Genomic DNA, 18,364 nt, shown 5'->3' with positions numbered 1-18,364 from the left:
AAAGGATGGATGCAAAAAGAAGACCATGTTTACCTAATTGTATGATGGGGTGACTGTGTCTACGACACTGTGTGGGGCAGAGACTTTGAATTAAAAGGGGAAGAAAGGAGAAATATAAAGGTGTTTAAGAAGTATAGTGGGTGTTATGAGGTTGGATAGTTAGAAATGAGGAAGTGAGGGTGATAGCAAGGGTAGAAAGGGAGCTAGTAGATAGGGTAGATAAAAAACATTGGGATGCTTTAGGCACCTGGAAAGAATGAATAAGGAAGACTGAGGGGTACATCAAGAATGAGATGATCAGTGGGGTGAGTGAAAGTGGGCTTCGAGTGAAAGAGGAATGTCTGTTGAGCAGGGAAGGCAAGAGAGAGAGATGTGAGTGGAGAGTGGGTGTGAATGGAATATAAACTGATGTGGCCCAAAGGGATTTTTCCTTGTCTTCTCTATTTTCACACTAGGGAACATGAAAGGAGGGTCATCGTGTAAATGAGGTTGTGGGCTTCTGACTCGGGTAGTGGGCAGGGATGGCCCCTCATCCACCTGGAGAAACAAATGGGTGGAATTAGGCAAAGGGTGGGTGCGTGCCTTGTCTGGCCACCTCCCTTACAAAGGGAGCAATAATTTTGTATTTGTGGAAATGAATCAATATTCACAATCTTATCTAAAGGTATTTTATGGTGTAATTGGATTTTATGACCACCCCACACAAATGAGAATAGAAGCATTATACTAAAATTTTGTTTGTTTTGCATATTACCTTTCGTCTCTTATCACCAGGACATTTCACCCAGCTGATATGGAAGGATTCGAAGGAGATCGGAGTCGGAAAAGCGAGAGCAAAGAACGGGAAAATCTATGTTGTTGTCAACTATAACCCACCCGGCAATATTGTAGGCATGTTCCCAGACCAGGTTCCCCCTCCAAAGTAATTGGTCAACATTTGATAATAAGAAGAAATGAAATAACACTGCTGGAGGAGACTTGAAAAAAGAATCAAGAAGAGTAACCGTAAAAAAAAATCAGTAGAAATAAGAGGATGTGAAGATAAAAATAGTATATTACCAGTCCAGTCTAAAGGACACACACACACACACACACACACACACACACACACACACACACACACACACACACACACACACACACACACACACACACACAAACAAACACATACGAGAGATCTGAAAAAGAATAGTTTCCCACACACACACCTCCTTGCTCATCAGAGTTGGGGTGTCGGTTGGCAGTGCCGAGATGGGTCTGGGTAGGGACTTGAACTCAGACCACTGAGTTAGCAGTGGAGCCAGCAGAGTGTGTGTGTGTTTACTTAATTGCAGTGTACAGGAAAGGATCAATGCTCGTGGGGTCCACTCTCTCATTCTCTAATTCTTTATCGTATCTAACCTTGAATTCATGTACAATTCCAACTTATTCTATATCCTTGATTTCCAATTATCATGTATTGATTTGAACTCGTGAATTGTTCCAACTTGCCTATATCACCTAAACTATTCCATATATTGCATCTATATGGAAAACTATTTCTTCATATCCTTTTGACGAGTGTGTATTTCACCTAGTTGTATCTTACGGGAAGGGGAGCTACGCTCGTAGTGTCCCGTCTTTGTATCTCGTAGTGTCTATTTTGCTCTTAAAATTGTGTATATTTTTTGCACATACTATTGTTTTATCCAGCTTGTTCCAGATTTTTTTTTTTCGGTCACAGCATTACCCACAGACCGGGCTACATGTGGGCTCTGATCTCTTATTCGGGAGGGTAATAGCTGTCGATCACGAGTCCAACACATGAATCAAAGACCGTGATGAATTACACACACATACGCTCATAGCAAATAAAGACAAAATTGTAAAATCGAAGAGTGAGGGAGGGGAGGACAAACTAAGACCAGAATATGAATTTTGACATGGCAATAACAAAGAGAAAACAAACACTGGAGAATAAATTATAATAAGAGGAAGAAATCGAGCACTAGCGAACAAGCGTTCGACATTAACCGCCCGTGCAAGGCAAGCCCGCATTGTAGGGTAACGAATGCAATGGCGAGGTTCAGAACTACTGAAAAATAGACGGCATACCTGTCAAGCTATGGTGCCTTGCCGATGGATTTTGCGTTAGACACCATAAGTTTGTGTATAAAACGGTAAACCATGAGAACAAATTTGTCATTCGGTATTTGTTTATGAGAACACAATCATGACAATGTAAACACGGTATGAACACAAAATGGAAAACTACTGTTTGCAAACGTTCTTGTAAACTGTTTTTCATGTGGTGCTCATACATAACACTTGGAAAGGAAAATTTATTTCAATTTGTTTAAAACGAATACATTGAAAAACGCATCGCATGCGGAGAAAAAAGTGTAAGAGTGTCAATTTACGCCGTAGGACTTGAAAATCGGTAATTACGTAAGACTTGGCAGATATGAGACGGGATGATGTAAGGACTTTTCCTTACAAATCATCGAGCTAAAACATCTACACACGTAGACCACTTTTGTTACTGTAACTATTCACTGGATTGCTGCCTTCTTTTAATTTATATTATTATATATATCCTTTTTGAACTGTCGGAGCCATAGTGTGCACTGATTTCTAAAGCTGGCGATCAAGTACTACTGCGTCCTATTGTGAAAGCCAAAGGTTATTTATTTAAAAAGTATGTTTTATACCCAGTTGATGCCAATTTTACAATAGATTTGTTGCTGTAAGAAAATTTAATATCCACATATAACTAAAACGAAAATAATAAAAACATTCCTTTTTTCCAAGTCAATAGCTGTAGGGTTGTTTAAATATTAAGTGTATATTCAGTACGTGTTGGTTTGTCTTTAGTTCAGGTGCAGCTTTCAGAGAGCAAGCAGTGACTTAATACAAATGTAGAAGCTAGCTATTAACATGCTCAAAGTATTGAAATGTATTCAAATTTTACGCTCACGGGAAGTAATTCGCGCATGTGCGTGTGTGTGTGTGCAAGGAGGAAATCATATTGGTTTCATAGTATCCTGAATCTCCTGTACATGGTGAGCGTATTAATTATACTGCAAATGGTGCTGATATGGTTAGAAGTTCCAATAATTATGATAACATATTTTAATTTACCGAATTGTAATATAGTAGTTTGAATTCACATAATCCGGTCTAAGCATCCTCATCGATTCTGTAATGCTCCATAAGTGGTAAGCCAATGAAAGAAATATATATTTTTCCTGGTCAAATTCTATTCAATACTTAACCTTGATGTTAAATTATTTTGCCAGATTTCTTGTTCTTATTCTTTGGTTGTAAGTGACAAGCGTGGAAACAGTTAAAAAATAAACAAATCAATCCGCGGATGGATTACTTATGCTCCATCTATAGATGAAAATTATGTTGTTAACGGATCAATGTAAAATCGGTTATTTATTTCTTGGACCCGGCCATTAATGACGCTTCCCCCACCCCCTTGCATACACGATTCTTTTACCTGCGTAATTGTAGTACCTACTACAGTTTGGGAAGTTGCTATAATCAACAAAGGAATCGGAAGTCACCAAGATCGTAATGAGGCAAGGTGTGGTTAGATATCAGGTATAAAACGAAACACTACAGGAAATCCGCAATTGTCTACATTGTGCAGTTTGCATGAGCCAAGGTGCACGTTCTAGACTTAAGTAGTTTTGCTTGAGACGGTAATTAAGCTTGCCATTTATCTGTTATGCTTTTTAAAGATCCAGTTTCTAAGATAGTTTTTTCAATGGTCAATCGTCGAAAACAAAATAATCGCATTATTTTATTTTATATTAATAAAACTAGTATGTCACGACTGTGAAAAGGGGTACACTTTTTTGTCAACCATCGGAGCGGAAATTTGTAACGACAGATTTCGAGGATTTAAAAAATGTATTCCATTATCAACGTTTGCTTCCAATATATATTAATACTTCAATCTGGAAAATATAAATCGTAAAAATATTGTAAGTTTGATATAAATTACCAGTGGCATGTACAAGTGATTTTGAAATACAATGATATAATTATTAATTTCGACGATATATTATTGTGAAAAAAATCAGAAAAAATAGGTCTCTTAAAAGCAGAAAATATAACAGGTGAACCTGGTTACCGTCCGTAATCTTCCAAATACCAATAGTTTTTATTATAACTTTAATTTAATTTGTATTGTGTATTGTAATACCCCATAATACATTACTATATAATTATGTCCAAATATTATTATATGTACTGTAATCTGCTTCTTCATAATAAATGTATTATCATTTATTTATTATGATTATTATTGCCACCATTGTTATTATAATGGCAGCCAGTCTCCACAGAACTCTGAGGAACAGGTCTTTCGGTCGAATAGCACACACTAGGGTGGCCAGACTTCCTCCTTTAGGCCGCACAGTCCTCCTTATGAGCACTTTGTCCTCCATCCGGGGCAACCTCACGCCGGACGTGCATTTGTCCTCCTTTCTTGGGGTGTGACAAAAATGAATAGATGAATAAAGAATATATAAATAAATAAATAGCCCTAGGTATACAATAATGCCGTACAATTAAATTATGTGGGAGTACCCAGGCCAAGGTCAACGTCGGAACTCGGTACGGCAGCCGAAGTAGACAGGAACTGCACAGGACCAATGTTGTGAACGTGTGATTGCATGATTCACATCTCATACATTGGGCTGCAGTCCTGAGGTGGCCACGGTGCAGTGTGGTTTTGCAATTAATTTGTAAGGTTAAGGAGTCCGAAAATGCCAAAAAGAAAGACTTTGTTTAACTCTGACTGGACCAAAGAGTTTGGCAATCAAGGTGAGGATACAACTAGGTTTTGTTTATATTGTAACTTACCGGTAGTAAGAAATATTTCTTTGTCGCGGCTCGTGCCGCTTAAATTGTTCTTACCGGCTTAAGAAACCTGCACAGGGAAGCTATAGCGATAATCCCATACCACACTCCTGGTCATATGGCCATTTCCCGAAGGTTGAGTGTGGTTGGAATTTTCCGCCAAAATCATCAGAAATTAAAAATTCCCGGTTCTGTGCAGGCAAGCGCATTGTCGACCCCACCTCCCCCTCCCTTCTTAGCCGGCTCGCTTGAGTCGTCACTTCAATGAGAAATGAAGGCTTCGCCTGTGGGAGGAGGGAGGGACCCTAAATCTGTGCAGGTTTCTTAAGCCGATAAGAAAAATTTAAGCGGCACGAGCCGCGACAAAGAAATATTATAGGCTGAAAGAAACCTGTACAGCGAAGCTATGCATGAGACGAGGACAGGTGGGAGGAGAGGTGAAGCCTGATTCAAACCGTTATTACGTGTGTCTTTCCTATGGGAGACTTATTCATTTTATCACTCAGTAGAGGGGAGAAAAGAAACATCAAGTACCCACACCGAAGAATGTGACATGCACAACATTGCACTGTTCACACAATGCGTAAATTATACGAAAATCGTATCCTGTTCAGCGGTTCCTGGCCCCTCCCCAATCCTCGGTCGCCCTTTGCCCCCTCCACCCCCTTTTTTTCATGAGATGACAGGGGTAGAGCCGTTTCCATGGCGACACATGGGACAGGGGCGACCGAGTGGTAGAGACACCGTGTCCCCAAGGGAGTCTTCGATGTCCAGCCCCTAGGTCCCGCTCCAGAGTGGGTGCGGAGAAATGCCAGCGATGCCACGAAGTCCCTGATGCTGTGGGCGTGCGGGGCATGGCCCGGATTGGCTCTCTCCAAAAGCGGAAAATCAGGTGCGCCCGGGACCTCGGGGTTAGGGGAATCCTAAATTTCGAGTTGTAGAAGAGATGATCCTCAGAAATCTCTTCCGTGTGCCCCACGTAGTCTTCGAACGCACGGACCGGGCGCAGCGGATGTGGGCGTCCTCCCTCCCGGAAGGATTGTATTCTGAGAGGGCCAATCATGTCGTCCGCTAGGCCGTTCCTGGCCAGGAATGTTGGTGATGGAGAGAGGTTAGGGCCGAGCTGTCCTCCTCCAGTTTGGAGAAGGACGGGTGGCGGGTGATTGCCGCCAGCTGTGAAGCCCTGTAGTCCGTAGTCAAGGCGAGCAGAAAGACGACACGTTGAGGGAATTGTTCTTCCTCCATAATGGCCCTTTCGAACGCCAGGTACTGCAGAACACGATGCAAGGACCAGGCCAGGACCGGTTGATGTCTCGACTCTCTCGAGGCGCTGATCCCCTTCATTAGGAGGGTTCGCGCCCTCTGTGGCACTCGGATGTTCATGTCAAAGCGTAGCGGATCCGTGAGGGCTGTATAGTGAGGCAAGATAGTCGCCGGTGCCCTGTTGGTGGAGGTAGCCAGCCAAGTCAGGAAGTCCGGAACCGTGCTGGCGGAGATGGTCACCATCGCGTGTCTCCGAAGGCAGTTCCGGAATCTCCGTCAGCAGGACCCACACTGCCGCACTGAGGACGGAAGGTGAGCTCTGAGCATCTTGTCTGCTGCCTCTGTAGAGAAGAGTTGGCTGAGAGCTCCCCGTAGAAACTCCAAGTATCAAGTTGGAGTGACGCTTGGAGAGGTGCGGTAAGGCTGTTGGCTAGGCAGGCTGACCCCAGTAGAAGGGGAGAAGGGCCCCATCTCATTAGCTCCCCGAACCACGGCTGGGTTGGCCAGTAGGGAGCTATCAGGAAGACCTGACCCTTGAAGGCCCTGAGGGTCTGCATCACCTTCAGGAGGACCGGTGTCGCTGGAGGAGGAAAATGAATACGTACTTCCAGCTGTTCCAGTCCTCCGTGAAGGCGTCTGGGCCTCCTGTGCGTGTCCTTTGGATGCAGGTGAGGTAGAGGGGGAGCTGGGTCGTGTTTGGGGAGGCAAACAGGTCCACCTCTGGGGTGCCGTAGCGGAGAGAGAGCGACTGGAACACTTGTGGGCGTAGTTGCCACACCACGTAGGTCTCCTGAAACCTGGATAGAGCGACCGGCGTAGGGCCCCCGACCGAAGCCTGGGACGCAACAAGCTGTGGAGTGCTGAGGGTATCGGCCCGGGCAGGTCACGTGGGAGAAGCAGTATGCTCCTGTCGACCTCCCGTACCAGCCGTCGGCGCCCCAAGCGGCTCAGTGGAAGGGCCGGGGTCGCGAAGTTGAGGCAACCCCCCCCCCCCCCCGCCACCGAAGGAGGGAGAACGTGTGAGAGAAGCACGCTCTCTTGGCGCTGGGGAGCACCCGAAGAGCGCTGACTGTGTTCCACTCAACCCCGAGCCAATAAAGTCTCTGTGTGGGAGCGATGGCAGACCCGTCCCAGTCCACCCCGAACTCCACGTCCGCCAACACTCTCAGAGCCACCGAGATGTCGGCCGATGCACCCTCCCCGGTGGGCAAATGCATCAACTAGCCGTCTAGGTACATGAGTGTGGAGACGCTTGCTTCCGTCCAGCGTACGCCTACCACTCTCACTAGTTTCGTAAAGATCCTCGGGGTAGGCGAGAGACTGAAAGGGAGTATGCGAGGCCGAGTTCGTTTCCGAGCGACCTCGTCCGTGGGCGTTAGTCAAGAGGCTTCGTCCTGGGTGAAGACGTTCCCTGAGCGTCTCCCGCTAAGACGGGCCTGGACCCTCGGTATGTATCCAACTCACCCCCAAGTCTTCCCGCGGGAAGTCCTCGAAGCCCGTGGCGAGCGTCCTCATCCAATAGTGTGCTATGGCAGTTTGTGACGTCTCATCACCCACAAGCGGACCTCCATATGTTTAATACCTAGTGACATCATGTGACTATACTGTGACGTCACCGGATTTAATCATGGCGTCATAGGATCGCCTCGTGACGTCACAGGGACACAGACTGACGTCATAGGACTACATGGTGACGTCATTTTATCACATAATGACGTCATCTTATCATACCGTGACATCACTGAGTCACAGTGAGCGTTGAAATAAATTTTAACATGGTAAAATTCTCGACCATCATGACTGTAGATTAAATTAAGTTGAATAGGAAAAGTCATGTTCATTTTGACCTGAGTCACAGTGAGCGTCGAAATAAATTTTAACATGGTAAAATTCTCGACCATCATGACTGTAGATTAAATTAAGTTGAATAGGAAAAGTCATGTTCATGTCGACCTGAGTCACAGTGGGCGTTGAAATTAGTTTTAACATGGTAAAATTCTTAACCATCATGACTATAGATTAGCTTAAGTTGAATAGGAAAAGTCATGTCCATTTTGACCTGAGTCACAGTGAGCGTTAGAATTAATTTTAACATGGTAAAATTCTCGACCATCATGACTGTAGATTAGCTTAAGTTGAATAGGAAAAGTCATGTTCATTTCGACCTGAGTCACAGTGAGCGTTGAAATTAATTAAACATGGTAAAATTCTCGACCATCATGACTGTAGATTAGCTCCAGTTGAATAGGAAAAGTCATGTTCACTTCGTCCAGAGTCACAGTGAGCTTTGAAATTAATTAAACATGGTAAAATTCTCGACCATCATGACTGTAGATTAGCTTAAGTTGAATATGAAAAGTCATGTTTATGTCGACCTGAGTCACAGTGGGCGTTGAAATTAGTTTTAACATGGTAAAGTTCTTAACCATCATGACTATAGATTAGCTTAAGTTGAATAGAAAAAGTCATGTCCATTTCGACCTGAGTCACAGTGAGCGTCGAAATTAATTTTAACATGGTAAAATTCTTAACCACCATGACTGTAGATTAGCTTAAGTTGAATAGGAAAAGTTATGTTCATTTCGACCTGAGTCACAGTGAGCGTTGAAATTAATTTTAACATGGTAAAATTCTCGACCATCATGACTGTAGATTAGCTCAAGTTGAATAGGAAAAGTCATGTTCACTTCGTCCAGAGTCACAGTGAGCGTTGAAATTAATTTTAACATGGTAAAATATTTCTTTGTCGCGGCTCGAGCCGCTTGAATTGTTTTTATCGGCTTAAGAAACCCGGAAGGAGGGTGGTGCCGTGACCGGGATGTGGAGGGTGTGGACGAGCCGAGCGTCCTAGGCCTCTTGGGATAGATAGAACTCTTTCTCGAGTGGGACTTTCTGTTGGGTCTACGTGAGCGGCTCCGGTAGGAAGGTGGGCTCACGGACCCGCCCGAAAAGGCAAACCGAAAGGTGCTAGAGGGCCACGAAGGTCGGGGGCACGGGGGCCGCCGAGAGGCCCGCCGACCCCCCGGGGCGTCACCCTCCGCACCACCCGACACGTCCCCCCCCCCCCGTCCCCCAAGAGTCCCCGAGCCGCCCACCCACGGACGACCCGGAGACGTCGGACGACGGAAGAGGTCAAAGTCTACGCCTTGGGTCTGACGAAGCAAGCCGTGAGGCATTAGAAGACCATTGATGGTCGGAGGTATGGGGCTGCCGAGAGGCCTGATGACCCTCGGGGGCGCCACTCTCCGTATCATAAGACACGCCCCCCTGTCCTCCGAGAGGCCCGGGTTCTTACCACGGACGACTCGAAGACGTATGGGGAACGGATTACGAGTGGAAAAGGTCAAAGTCTACGCCTAGGGTCTGACGAAGCAAGCCGTGAGGCGTTAGAGGACCATAGATGGTCGGAGGTATGGGGCTGCCGAGAGGCCTGATGAACCTCGGAGGCGCCACCCTCCGTACCATAAGACACGTCTCCCTGTCCTTCGAGAGGCCCGGGTTCTTACCACGGACGACCCGAAGACGTATGGAGATCGGATTACGATCGTATAAGGTCAAAGTCTACGCCTAGGGCCTGACGATACAAGCCGTGAGGCGTTAGAGGACCATTGATGGTCGGAGGTATGGGGCTGCCGAGAGGCCTGATGACCCTCGGGGGCGCCACCCTCCGTACCATAAGACACGTCCCCCTGTCTTAAGAGAGGCCCGGGTTCTTACCACGGACGACCCGAAGACGGGGACGGATTGCGATCGTATAAGGTCAAAGTCTACGCCTAGGGCCTGACAATACAAGCCGTGAGGCGTTAGAGGACCATTGATGGTTAAAGGTATGGGGCTGCCGAGAGGCCTGATGACCCTCGGGGGCGCCACACTCCGTACCATAAGACACGCCCCCTGTCCTCCGAGAGGACCCGGGTTGTTTACCAGGGACGACTCGGAGACGGGGACGGATTGCGATCGTATAAAATCAAAGTCTACGCCTAGGGCCTGACGATCCAAGCCGTGAGGCCTTAGAGGACCATTGATCGTAGGAGGGGCCGCCGAGACCAGAAGCTCCCCTCCGCACCACCGGACTCGCAGCAAAGGGCACAAACCGGAGCACAAAGATTTAAGAAGGCAACATCTGGATCACTAATAGGGTAGTCGAAGAATGGGACAAACCGGCAACCATGCGGAAAGCTCTGAAACTATCAGTTGATTAACAAGCAGGAAACGGGCTCACCGGCTCCCAGGCCGGCAGCGGGTAAACCGCTCAGTCCCGTTTCCGCGCTAGAAGTGACAACTCAAGCGAGCCGGGTAAGAAGGGAGGGGGTAGGGAGGAGGAGGTGGGGTCGACAATGCGCATGCCTGCACAGAACCGGGAATTTGAAATTTCTGATGATTTTGGAGGAAAATTCAAACCACACTCAACCTTCGGGAAATGGCCATATGACCAGGAGTGTGGTATGGGATTATCGCTATAGCTTCCCTGTGCAGGTTTCTTTCAGCCGATAATACAGGTATTTGTTTTTTGTCGGTTTCATTAGAAGTGAAAAATTTTGTTCACTTTCAGTATTTTATTATTATTATTATTATTATTATTATTATTATTATTATTATTATTATTATTATTATTATTATTATTATTATTATATATATATATATATATATATATATATATATATATATATATATATATTACTGTATATTATAATCATCGATATTGCAATGTCCTCCTTTTTGGAAATTTGGAAATGGCCACCCTTGCACACACACACACACACACACACACACACACACACACACACACACACACACACACACACACACACACACACACACACACACACAAATATATTATATATATATATATATATATATATATATATATATATGTAGGGTTTGTCGGCTAATTGTTGTCTTCTTAGGATACGCAGGGAATAAAATGGAGCTCCGAATTGACGCTGACTGCAGTTCATTCTAAAAATAATGTTTTATTGTAACAAATTTGTACAGAACTACAAATATACATAAATGCCAACCATTAACAATAAATATACATAAGTACCAATCAATACGTTGAGTCGTAACTCTCACATAATAAATTTGACATCAAATACATAATCACAAAAATTTCACATAGAAATGACATCACATACTAAAGCGAAATCAACTCGCCGACTTGTGGGTCTTCTATGGTCCCTGCGTCCGTTGACTTATGACATTACAATGGTGAAGTGGTGAATTGCGACAGTATACGTAACTTGTCCCTCCCTCTAACAGTGTATAACCCACATATTGGGCGACTCTGACCAATGCCAGTTGGAGAGAAGACGACCTTGACATGGTTACCCACACACACCATCTACCTTTTTACACCCCCACACTCGACCAAGTCGATGCCGGTGACGGGGGGAAATGGTACAACTTATCGTACCGTGACCTTATTGGCGGACGTACAATGCACAAATTATTTTTTCCACTCCTGATTTTCTATACAATAAAGGCAGTAATACAAATTTACGTCTATGGACGTAACAATATATATACATATATATATATATAATATATATACATATAATATATATATATATGATATATATATATATAATATATATATATATAATATATATATATATAATACATATATATATATATATATATCGTATCGACTTGGACGTTGGCCACCATTCCTATCTGCACATGCTCTTCTTAACAAGTTGACATTTGAAATAATTCAGACTGTCGTCCCCGGATTCGAACTGAGACTCGTGAATCGACATCACCGTCACTGGTGATTCTATTCAAGTTGACATTTGTTATTTATTCTCCTACAGATGTCATTAACATATTTTCTGCGTGGTCTTCCTCTTGCCTTCTTTTCTTCTGTTTTTTCCGTTAGGCACGTGTGTTATAATTGTTGCTTTCTCATAACGTGTCCTACAAAGTGTAACTGTCTTTTCCTGATAGTTGATATCATCACCTGAAAGAAACCTGCACAGCGAAGCTATAGCGATAATCCCATACCACACTCCTGGTCATATGGTCACTTCCCGAAGGTTGAGTGTGGTTGGAATTTTCCGCCAGAATCATCAGAGATTTAAAATTCCCGGCTCTGTGCAGGCATGCGCATTGTCGACCCCACCTCCCCCTCCCTACCCCTCCCTTCTTAGCCGGCTCGCCTGAGTCGTCACTTCTAGCGCGGAAACGGACTGAGCGGTATACCCCCTGCCGACCTTTGGTTTTTTGCCGGTGAGTCTGTTTCCTGCTTGTTAATCAACTGATAGTTTCAGAGCTTTCTGCATGGTTGCCGGTTTGGTCCATTCTTCGACCACCCTATTAGTGAACCAGTTGTTGCCTTCTTAAATCTATTTGGTCCGGTTTGTGCCCATTGCTGCGAGTCTGGTGGTGCGGAGGGGGGCGCCCCTGGGGGTCGTCTGGCCTCTCGGCGGCCCCATACCTCCTACGATCAATGGTCCTCTAACGCCTCACGGCTTGCATCGTCAGGTCCCAGGTGTAGACTTTGACCTTATACGCTCGCAATCCGTCCCCGTCTCCGAGTCGTCTCTGGTAAACAACCCGGGTCCTCTCTGAGGACAGGGGATGTGTCTTATGGTACGGAGTGTGGCGCCCCCGAGGGTCATCAGGCCTCTCGGCAGCCCCATACCTCCAACCATCAATGGTCCTCTAACGCCTCACGGCTTGCATCGTCATGCCCTAGGCATAGACTTTGACCTTATACGCTCACAATCCGTCCCCGTCTCCGAGTCGTCCCTGGTAAACAACCCGGGTCCTCTCTGAAGACAGGGGGACGTGTCTTATGGTACGGAGTGTGGCGCCCCCGAGGGTCATCAGGCCTCTCGGCAGCCCCATACCTCCAACCATCAATGGTCCTCTAACGCCTCACGGCTTGCATCGTCAAACCCTAGGCGTAGACTTTGACCTTATACGCTCGCAATCCGTCCCCGTCTCCGAGTCGTACCTGGTAAACAACCCGGGTCCTCTCGGAGGACAGGGGGGCGTGTCTTATGGTACGGAGGGTGGCGCCCCCGAGGTTCATCAGGCCTCTCGGCAGCCCCATACCTCCGACCATCAATGGTCCTCTAACGCCTCACGGCTTGCATCATCAGGCCCTAGGCGTAGACTTTGACCTTATACGATTGTAATCCGTTCCCCATACGTCTTCGGGTCGTCCGTGGTAAGAACCCGGGCCTCTCGGAGGACAGGGAGACGTGTCTTATGATACGGAGGGTGGCGCCCCCGAGGGTCATCAGGCCTCTCGGCAGCCCCATACCTCCGACCATCAATGGTCCTCTAACTCCTCACGGCTTGCTTCGTCAGACCCTAGGCGTAGACTTTGACCTTATACGCTCGCAATCCGTCCCCGTCTCCGAGTCGTACCTGGTAAACAACCCGGGTCCTCTCGGAGGACAGGGGGACGTGTCTTATGGTACGGAGTGTGGCGCCCCCGAGGGTTATCAGGCCTCTCGGCAGCCCCAGGTCCAGACCCAGGCCGAGACCCAGGCCGAGGCCAAGGGCCAGGCCAGGGCACAGGCCGAAGCCGAGGCCAAGGACACAGGCCCAGGCCCAGGCCCAGGCCCAGGCCCGGGCCCAGACCGAAGCCCAGGACCAGGCACAGGCCCATGCTCAGGTCCAGGCCGAAGCCCAGGCCGAAGCCGGAGCCCAGGCCGAGGCCGAAGCCCAGGCTCAGGCCCAGGCCCAGGCCCATACCCAGGCCCAGGCCCAGGCCAAAGCCAAGACTCAGGCCGTAGCCCTCTAACACCTTTCGGCTTGCCTTTTCGGGCGGGTCCGTGAGCCCACCTTCCTCCCGGAGCCGCTCACGTAGACCCAACAGGAAGTCCCGCTCGAGAAAGAGTTCTATCTCTACTAAGAGGCCTAGGACGCTCAGTTCGTCCACACCCTCCACATCCCGGTCACGGCACCACCCTCCTTCCGTCCCTGATAGCCCCCGTCTTCGACTCTGCCCTATCTCGCTATCCGGCCTTTCAGGCCGCGCAGACCAGAGCACCCCCCTCCCTCCAGAGCAGCCTTCTAACGAGCCTCTGCCTCCGGCCCCCCCTCCCACACTTCCTCCTGGTCCTTCCCTCCGCCCCTCCGCGCCGGTGGCGGGTATAGGACTGAAAGGCCCCTCTCATGAGGAACCCCCCCCCCCCCAATCAGACGACCGTCGGGTTGGGGGACGGGGTAGAGGACCACCTCCGTTCATCTTTACCTTATCCTCCTACCACGACGGACTCTTACGAGATCCGCCCCTTCTCATGGCATGACCTTACATACATCCCCCTTGTGTAGCGGCGAGGGATTTTATTCAGCATAGAGGGGGTCTCGTCTGGTGGAAACGCTATTCAGTACGGGGTCCTCTCATCACCTGAATGACATCATTTGACGTCTCGATCTGGACTCCGCCCTACTAGGCTGTCCAGGCACCCAGGAAATGACACCTCGCTATATCACAATGTGATCCTGTGACGTCAGTGATCCTTTGAAGTTACTATATGATTCTTGGATGTCACGATGTGATTCTGTGACATCACGATGTGATCCTATGACACCGTGATGTGATCCTGTGACGTCACGTGATGCTGTGACATCACAATGTGACCCTGTGACGTCGTGATGTAACCCTGTGGCATCACGATGTGACCATGTGACATCACTAATTCTGTAACATTACTGTATGGTCCAGTGGAATTACAATGAAAACATATGACGTCACGATGGGGGTCCTGTGACGTCATTTTGTTGGTGTCACGATATGATTACATGATGCCACGATGTGATAATAGTTCACGATGTGATCAGGTAACGTCAATATGCGATAAAGTGATGTCACGGTGTGATAAGATGACGTCATTATGTGATAAAATAACGTCAGTTTGTGTCCCTGTGACGTCACGAGGCGATCCTATGACGCCATGATTAAATCCAGTGACGTCACAGTATCATATGATGTCACTAGGTATTAAACATATGGAGGTCCGCTTGTGGGTGATGAGACGTCACAAACTGCCATAGCACACTATTGGATGAGGACGCTCGCCACGGGCTTCGAGGACTTCCCGCGGGAAGACTTGGGGTGAGTTGGATACATACCGAGGGTCCAGGCCCGTCTTAGCGGGAGACGCTCAGGGAACGTCTTCACCCAGGACGAAGCCTCTTGACTAACACCCACGGACGAGGTCGCTCGGAAACGACCTCGGCCTCGCATGTATGTTGTTATACGTTCTACAATCGATTTTGTGACTTCACTACACCCTCCGGGGATCGGGATCCACCTTGCCCTACTAATTTGATTCTCTTTACCATACCAAAGAAAGGCCCAGGAAAAACGAGACTGGCTATGAACCTGAGCGCACTGAACAAATTCTTGAAAGCCCTGCGATTCAATATGGTGTCGGTGGCTCAGGTCCGGTCAGCACTCCGGGGGGGGGGGGTAACCTCAACTTCGCGACCCCGGCCCTTCCACTGAGCCGCTTGGGGCGCCGACGGCTGGTACGGGAGGTCGACAGGAGCATACTGCTCTTCCTGGCTCCCGCGCGACCTGCCCGGGCCGGTACCCTCAGCACTCCACAGCTTGTTGCGTCCCTGGCATCGGTCGGGGCCCTACGCCGGTCGGTCCCATAGTCCCCGCCCCCACCTCGAATGGCAGGAGCGGCGGACGCCTCGGACATGGGGTGGGGCTTCCTGTCGAGCTGGAGACATCAAGCTTGCCGGGGATGGTCGGAAGATAGAAGGTCACTACACATCAACCTTCGGGAGCTGATAGTGGTGAAAGAATGACTCGAGCGACACCCCGAATTCTCCTGCATGAGCGTCCGCTTGAACATAGACAATGTGACGGCAGTACAGTGCGTGCAGAGGCAAGGTACGGCCCGACCAGGTCCACTCCTAGCCATGTCGGAAGACATCTTTGCCGAGGCATCACGCAGGGCCATATCACTCTCGGCAAAGTATGTTCCGGGCCGGGAGAACGACTGAGCGGACGCTCTATCCAGGTTTCAGGAGACCTACGTGGTGTGGCAACTACGCCCACAAGTGTTCCAGTCGCTCTCTCTCCGCTACGGCACCCCAGAGGTGGACCTGTTTGCCTCCCCAAACACGACCCAGCTCCCCCTCTACCTCACCTGCATCCAAAGGACACGCACAGGAGGCCCAGACGCCTTCACGGAGGACTGGAACAGCTGGAAGTACGTATTCATTTTCCTCCTCCAGCGACACCGGTCCTCCTGAAGGTGATGCAGACCCTCAGGGCCTTCAAGGGTCAGGTCTTCCTGATAGCTCCCTACTGGCCAACCCAGCCGTGGTTCGGGGAGCTAATGAGATGGGGCCCTTCTCCCCTTCTACTGGGGTCAGCCTGCCTAGCCAACAGCCTTACCGCACCTCTCCAAGCGTCACTCCAACTTGATACTTGGAGTTTCTACGGGGAGCTCTCAGCCAACTCTTCTCTACAGAGGCAGCAGACAAGATGCTCAGAGCTCACCTTCCGTCCTCAGTGCGGCAGTGTGGGTCCTGCTGACGGAGATTCCGGAACTGCCTTCGGAGACACGCGATGGTGACCATCTCCGCCAGCACGGTTCCGGACTTCCTGACTTGGCTGGCTACCTCCACCAACAGGGCACCGGCGACTATCTTGCCTCACTATACAGCCCTCACGGATCCGCTACGCTTTGACATGAACATCCGAGTGCCACAGAGGGCGCGAACCCTCCTAATGAAGGGGATCAGCGCCTCGAGAGAGTCGAGACATCAACCGGTCCTGGCCTGGTCCTTGCATCGTGTTCTGCAGTACCTGGCGTTCGAAAGGGCCATTATGGAGGAAGAACAATTCCCTCAACGTGTCGTCTTTCTGCTCGCCTTGACTACGGACTACAGGGCTTCACAGCTGGCGGCAATCACCCGCCACCCGTCCTTCTCCAAACTGGAGGAGGACAGCTCGGCCCTAACCTCTCTCCATCACCAACATTCCTGGCCAGGAACGGCCGAGCGGACGACATGATTGGCCCTCTCAGAATACAATCCTTCCGGGAGGGAGGACGCCCACATCCGCTGCGCCCGGTCCGTGCGTTCGAAGACTACGTGGAGCACACGGAAGAGATTTCTGAGGATCATCTCTTCTACAACTCGAAATTTAGGATTCCCCTAACCCCGAGGTCCCGGGCGCACCTGATTTTCCGCTTTTGGAGAGAGCCAATCCGGGCCATGCCCCGCACGCCCACAGCATCAGGGACTTCGTGGCATCGCTGGCATTTCTCCGCACCCACTCTGGAGCGGGACCTAGGGGCTGGACATCGACGACTCCCTTGGGGACACGGTGTCTCTACCACTCGGTCGCCCCTGTCCCATGTGTCGCCATGGAAACGGCTCCACCCCTGTCATCTCATGAAAAAAAGGGGGTGGAGGGGGCAAAGGGCGACCGAGGATTGGGGAGGGGCCAGGAACCGCTGAACAGGATACGATTTTCGTATAATTTACGCATTGTGTGAACAGTGCAATGTTGTGCATGTCACATTCTTCGGTGTGGGTACTTGACGTTTCTTTTCTCCCCTCTACTGAGTGATAAAATGAATAAGTCTCCCATAGGAAAGACACACGTAATAACGGTTTGAATCAGGCTTCACCTCTCCTCCCACCTGTCCTCGTCTCATGCATAGCTTCGCTGTACAGGTTTCTTTCAGCCTATAATATTTCTTTGTCGCGGCTCGTGCCGCTTAAATTTTTCTTATCGGCTTAAGAAACCTGCACAGATTTAGGGTCCCTCCCTCCTCCCACAGGCGAAGCCTTTATTTCTCATTGAAGTGACGATTCAGGCGAGCCGGCTAAGAAGGGAGGGGGAGGTGGGGTCGACAATGCGCTTGCCTGCACAGAACCGGGAATTTTAAATTTCTGATGATTTTGGCGGAAAATTCCAACCACACTCAACCTTCGGGAAGTGGCCATATGACCAGGAGTGTGGTATGGGATTATCGCTATAGCTTCGCTGTGCAGGTTTCTTAAGCCGATAAATACAATTTAAGCGGCACAAGCCGCGACAAAGAAATATTATTTCTGTATTCCTATTTTCTGCAGTATTTTTTCGTTTGTTTTAAATTCTGTCCATGAAATTTTCAGCATCCCTTCTCCATATCCACATTTCTACTGTTTTTATCCTGTCCTGCATTTGTGTAATGATTGTCCAAGTTTCACATCCATATAATAATACTGACCAAGTGTAACATTTTACAAAACTTTTTCTTATTCTCATGTTAAT

General features: G+C 48.5%; 1 protein-coding gene and 1 pseudogene across 1 annotated transcript in view; one reads left to right on the top strand and one right to left on the bottom strand.

The window, feature by feature from the left end:
* The window catches only part of LOC143027156 (uncharacterized), a 59,500-nt gene extending 58,334 nt beyond the window's left edge, over positions 1–1,166 (top strand). Inside the window, exon 12 of the mRNA XM_076188243.1 lies at positions 775–1,166. Within this exon, the coding sequence (XP_076044358.1) occupies positions 775–926 (152 nt within the window). The 3' untranslated portion in view covers positions 927–1,166. The remainder of the gene's footprint in view (positions 1–774) is intronic.
* Positions 1,167–3,934: 2,768 nt separating this feature from the next.
* Positions 3,935–18,364, bottom strand: part of LOC143029904 (uncharacterized) — a 30,749-nt pseudogene continuing 16,319 nt past the window's right edge.

The sequence above is a fragment of the Oratosquilla oratoria genome, chromosome 1, assembly GCF_046742065.1.
Source record: "Oratosquilla oratoria isolate Oo_2021 chromosome 1, ASM4674206v1, whole genome shotgun sequence".
In the NCBI taxonomy this organism is placed as follows: Eukaryota; Metazoa; Arthropoda; class Malacostraca; order Stomatopoda; family Squillidae; genus Oratosquilla; species Oratosquilla oratoria.
This window is presented reverse-complemented; position numbering and strand designations above follow the sequence as displayed.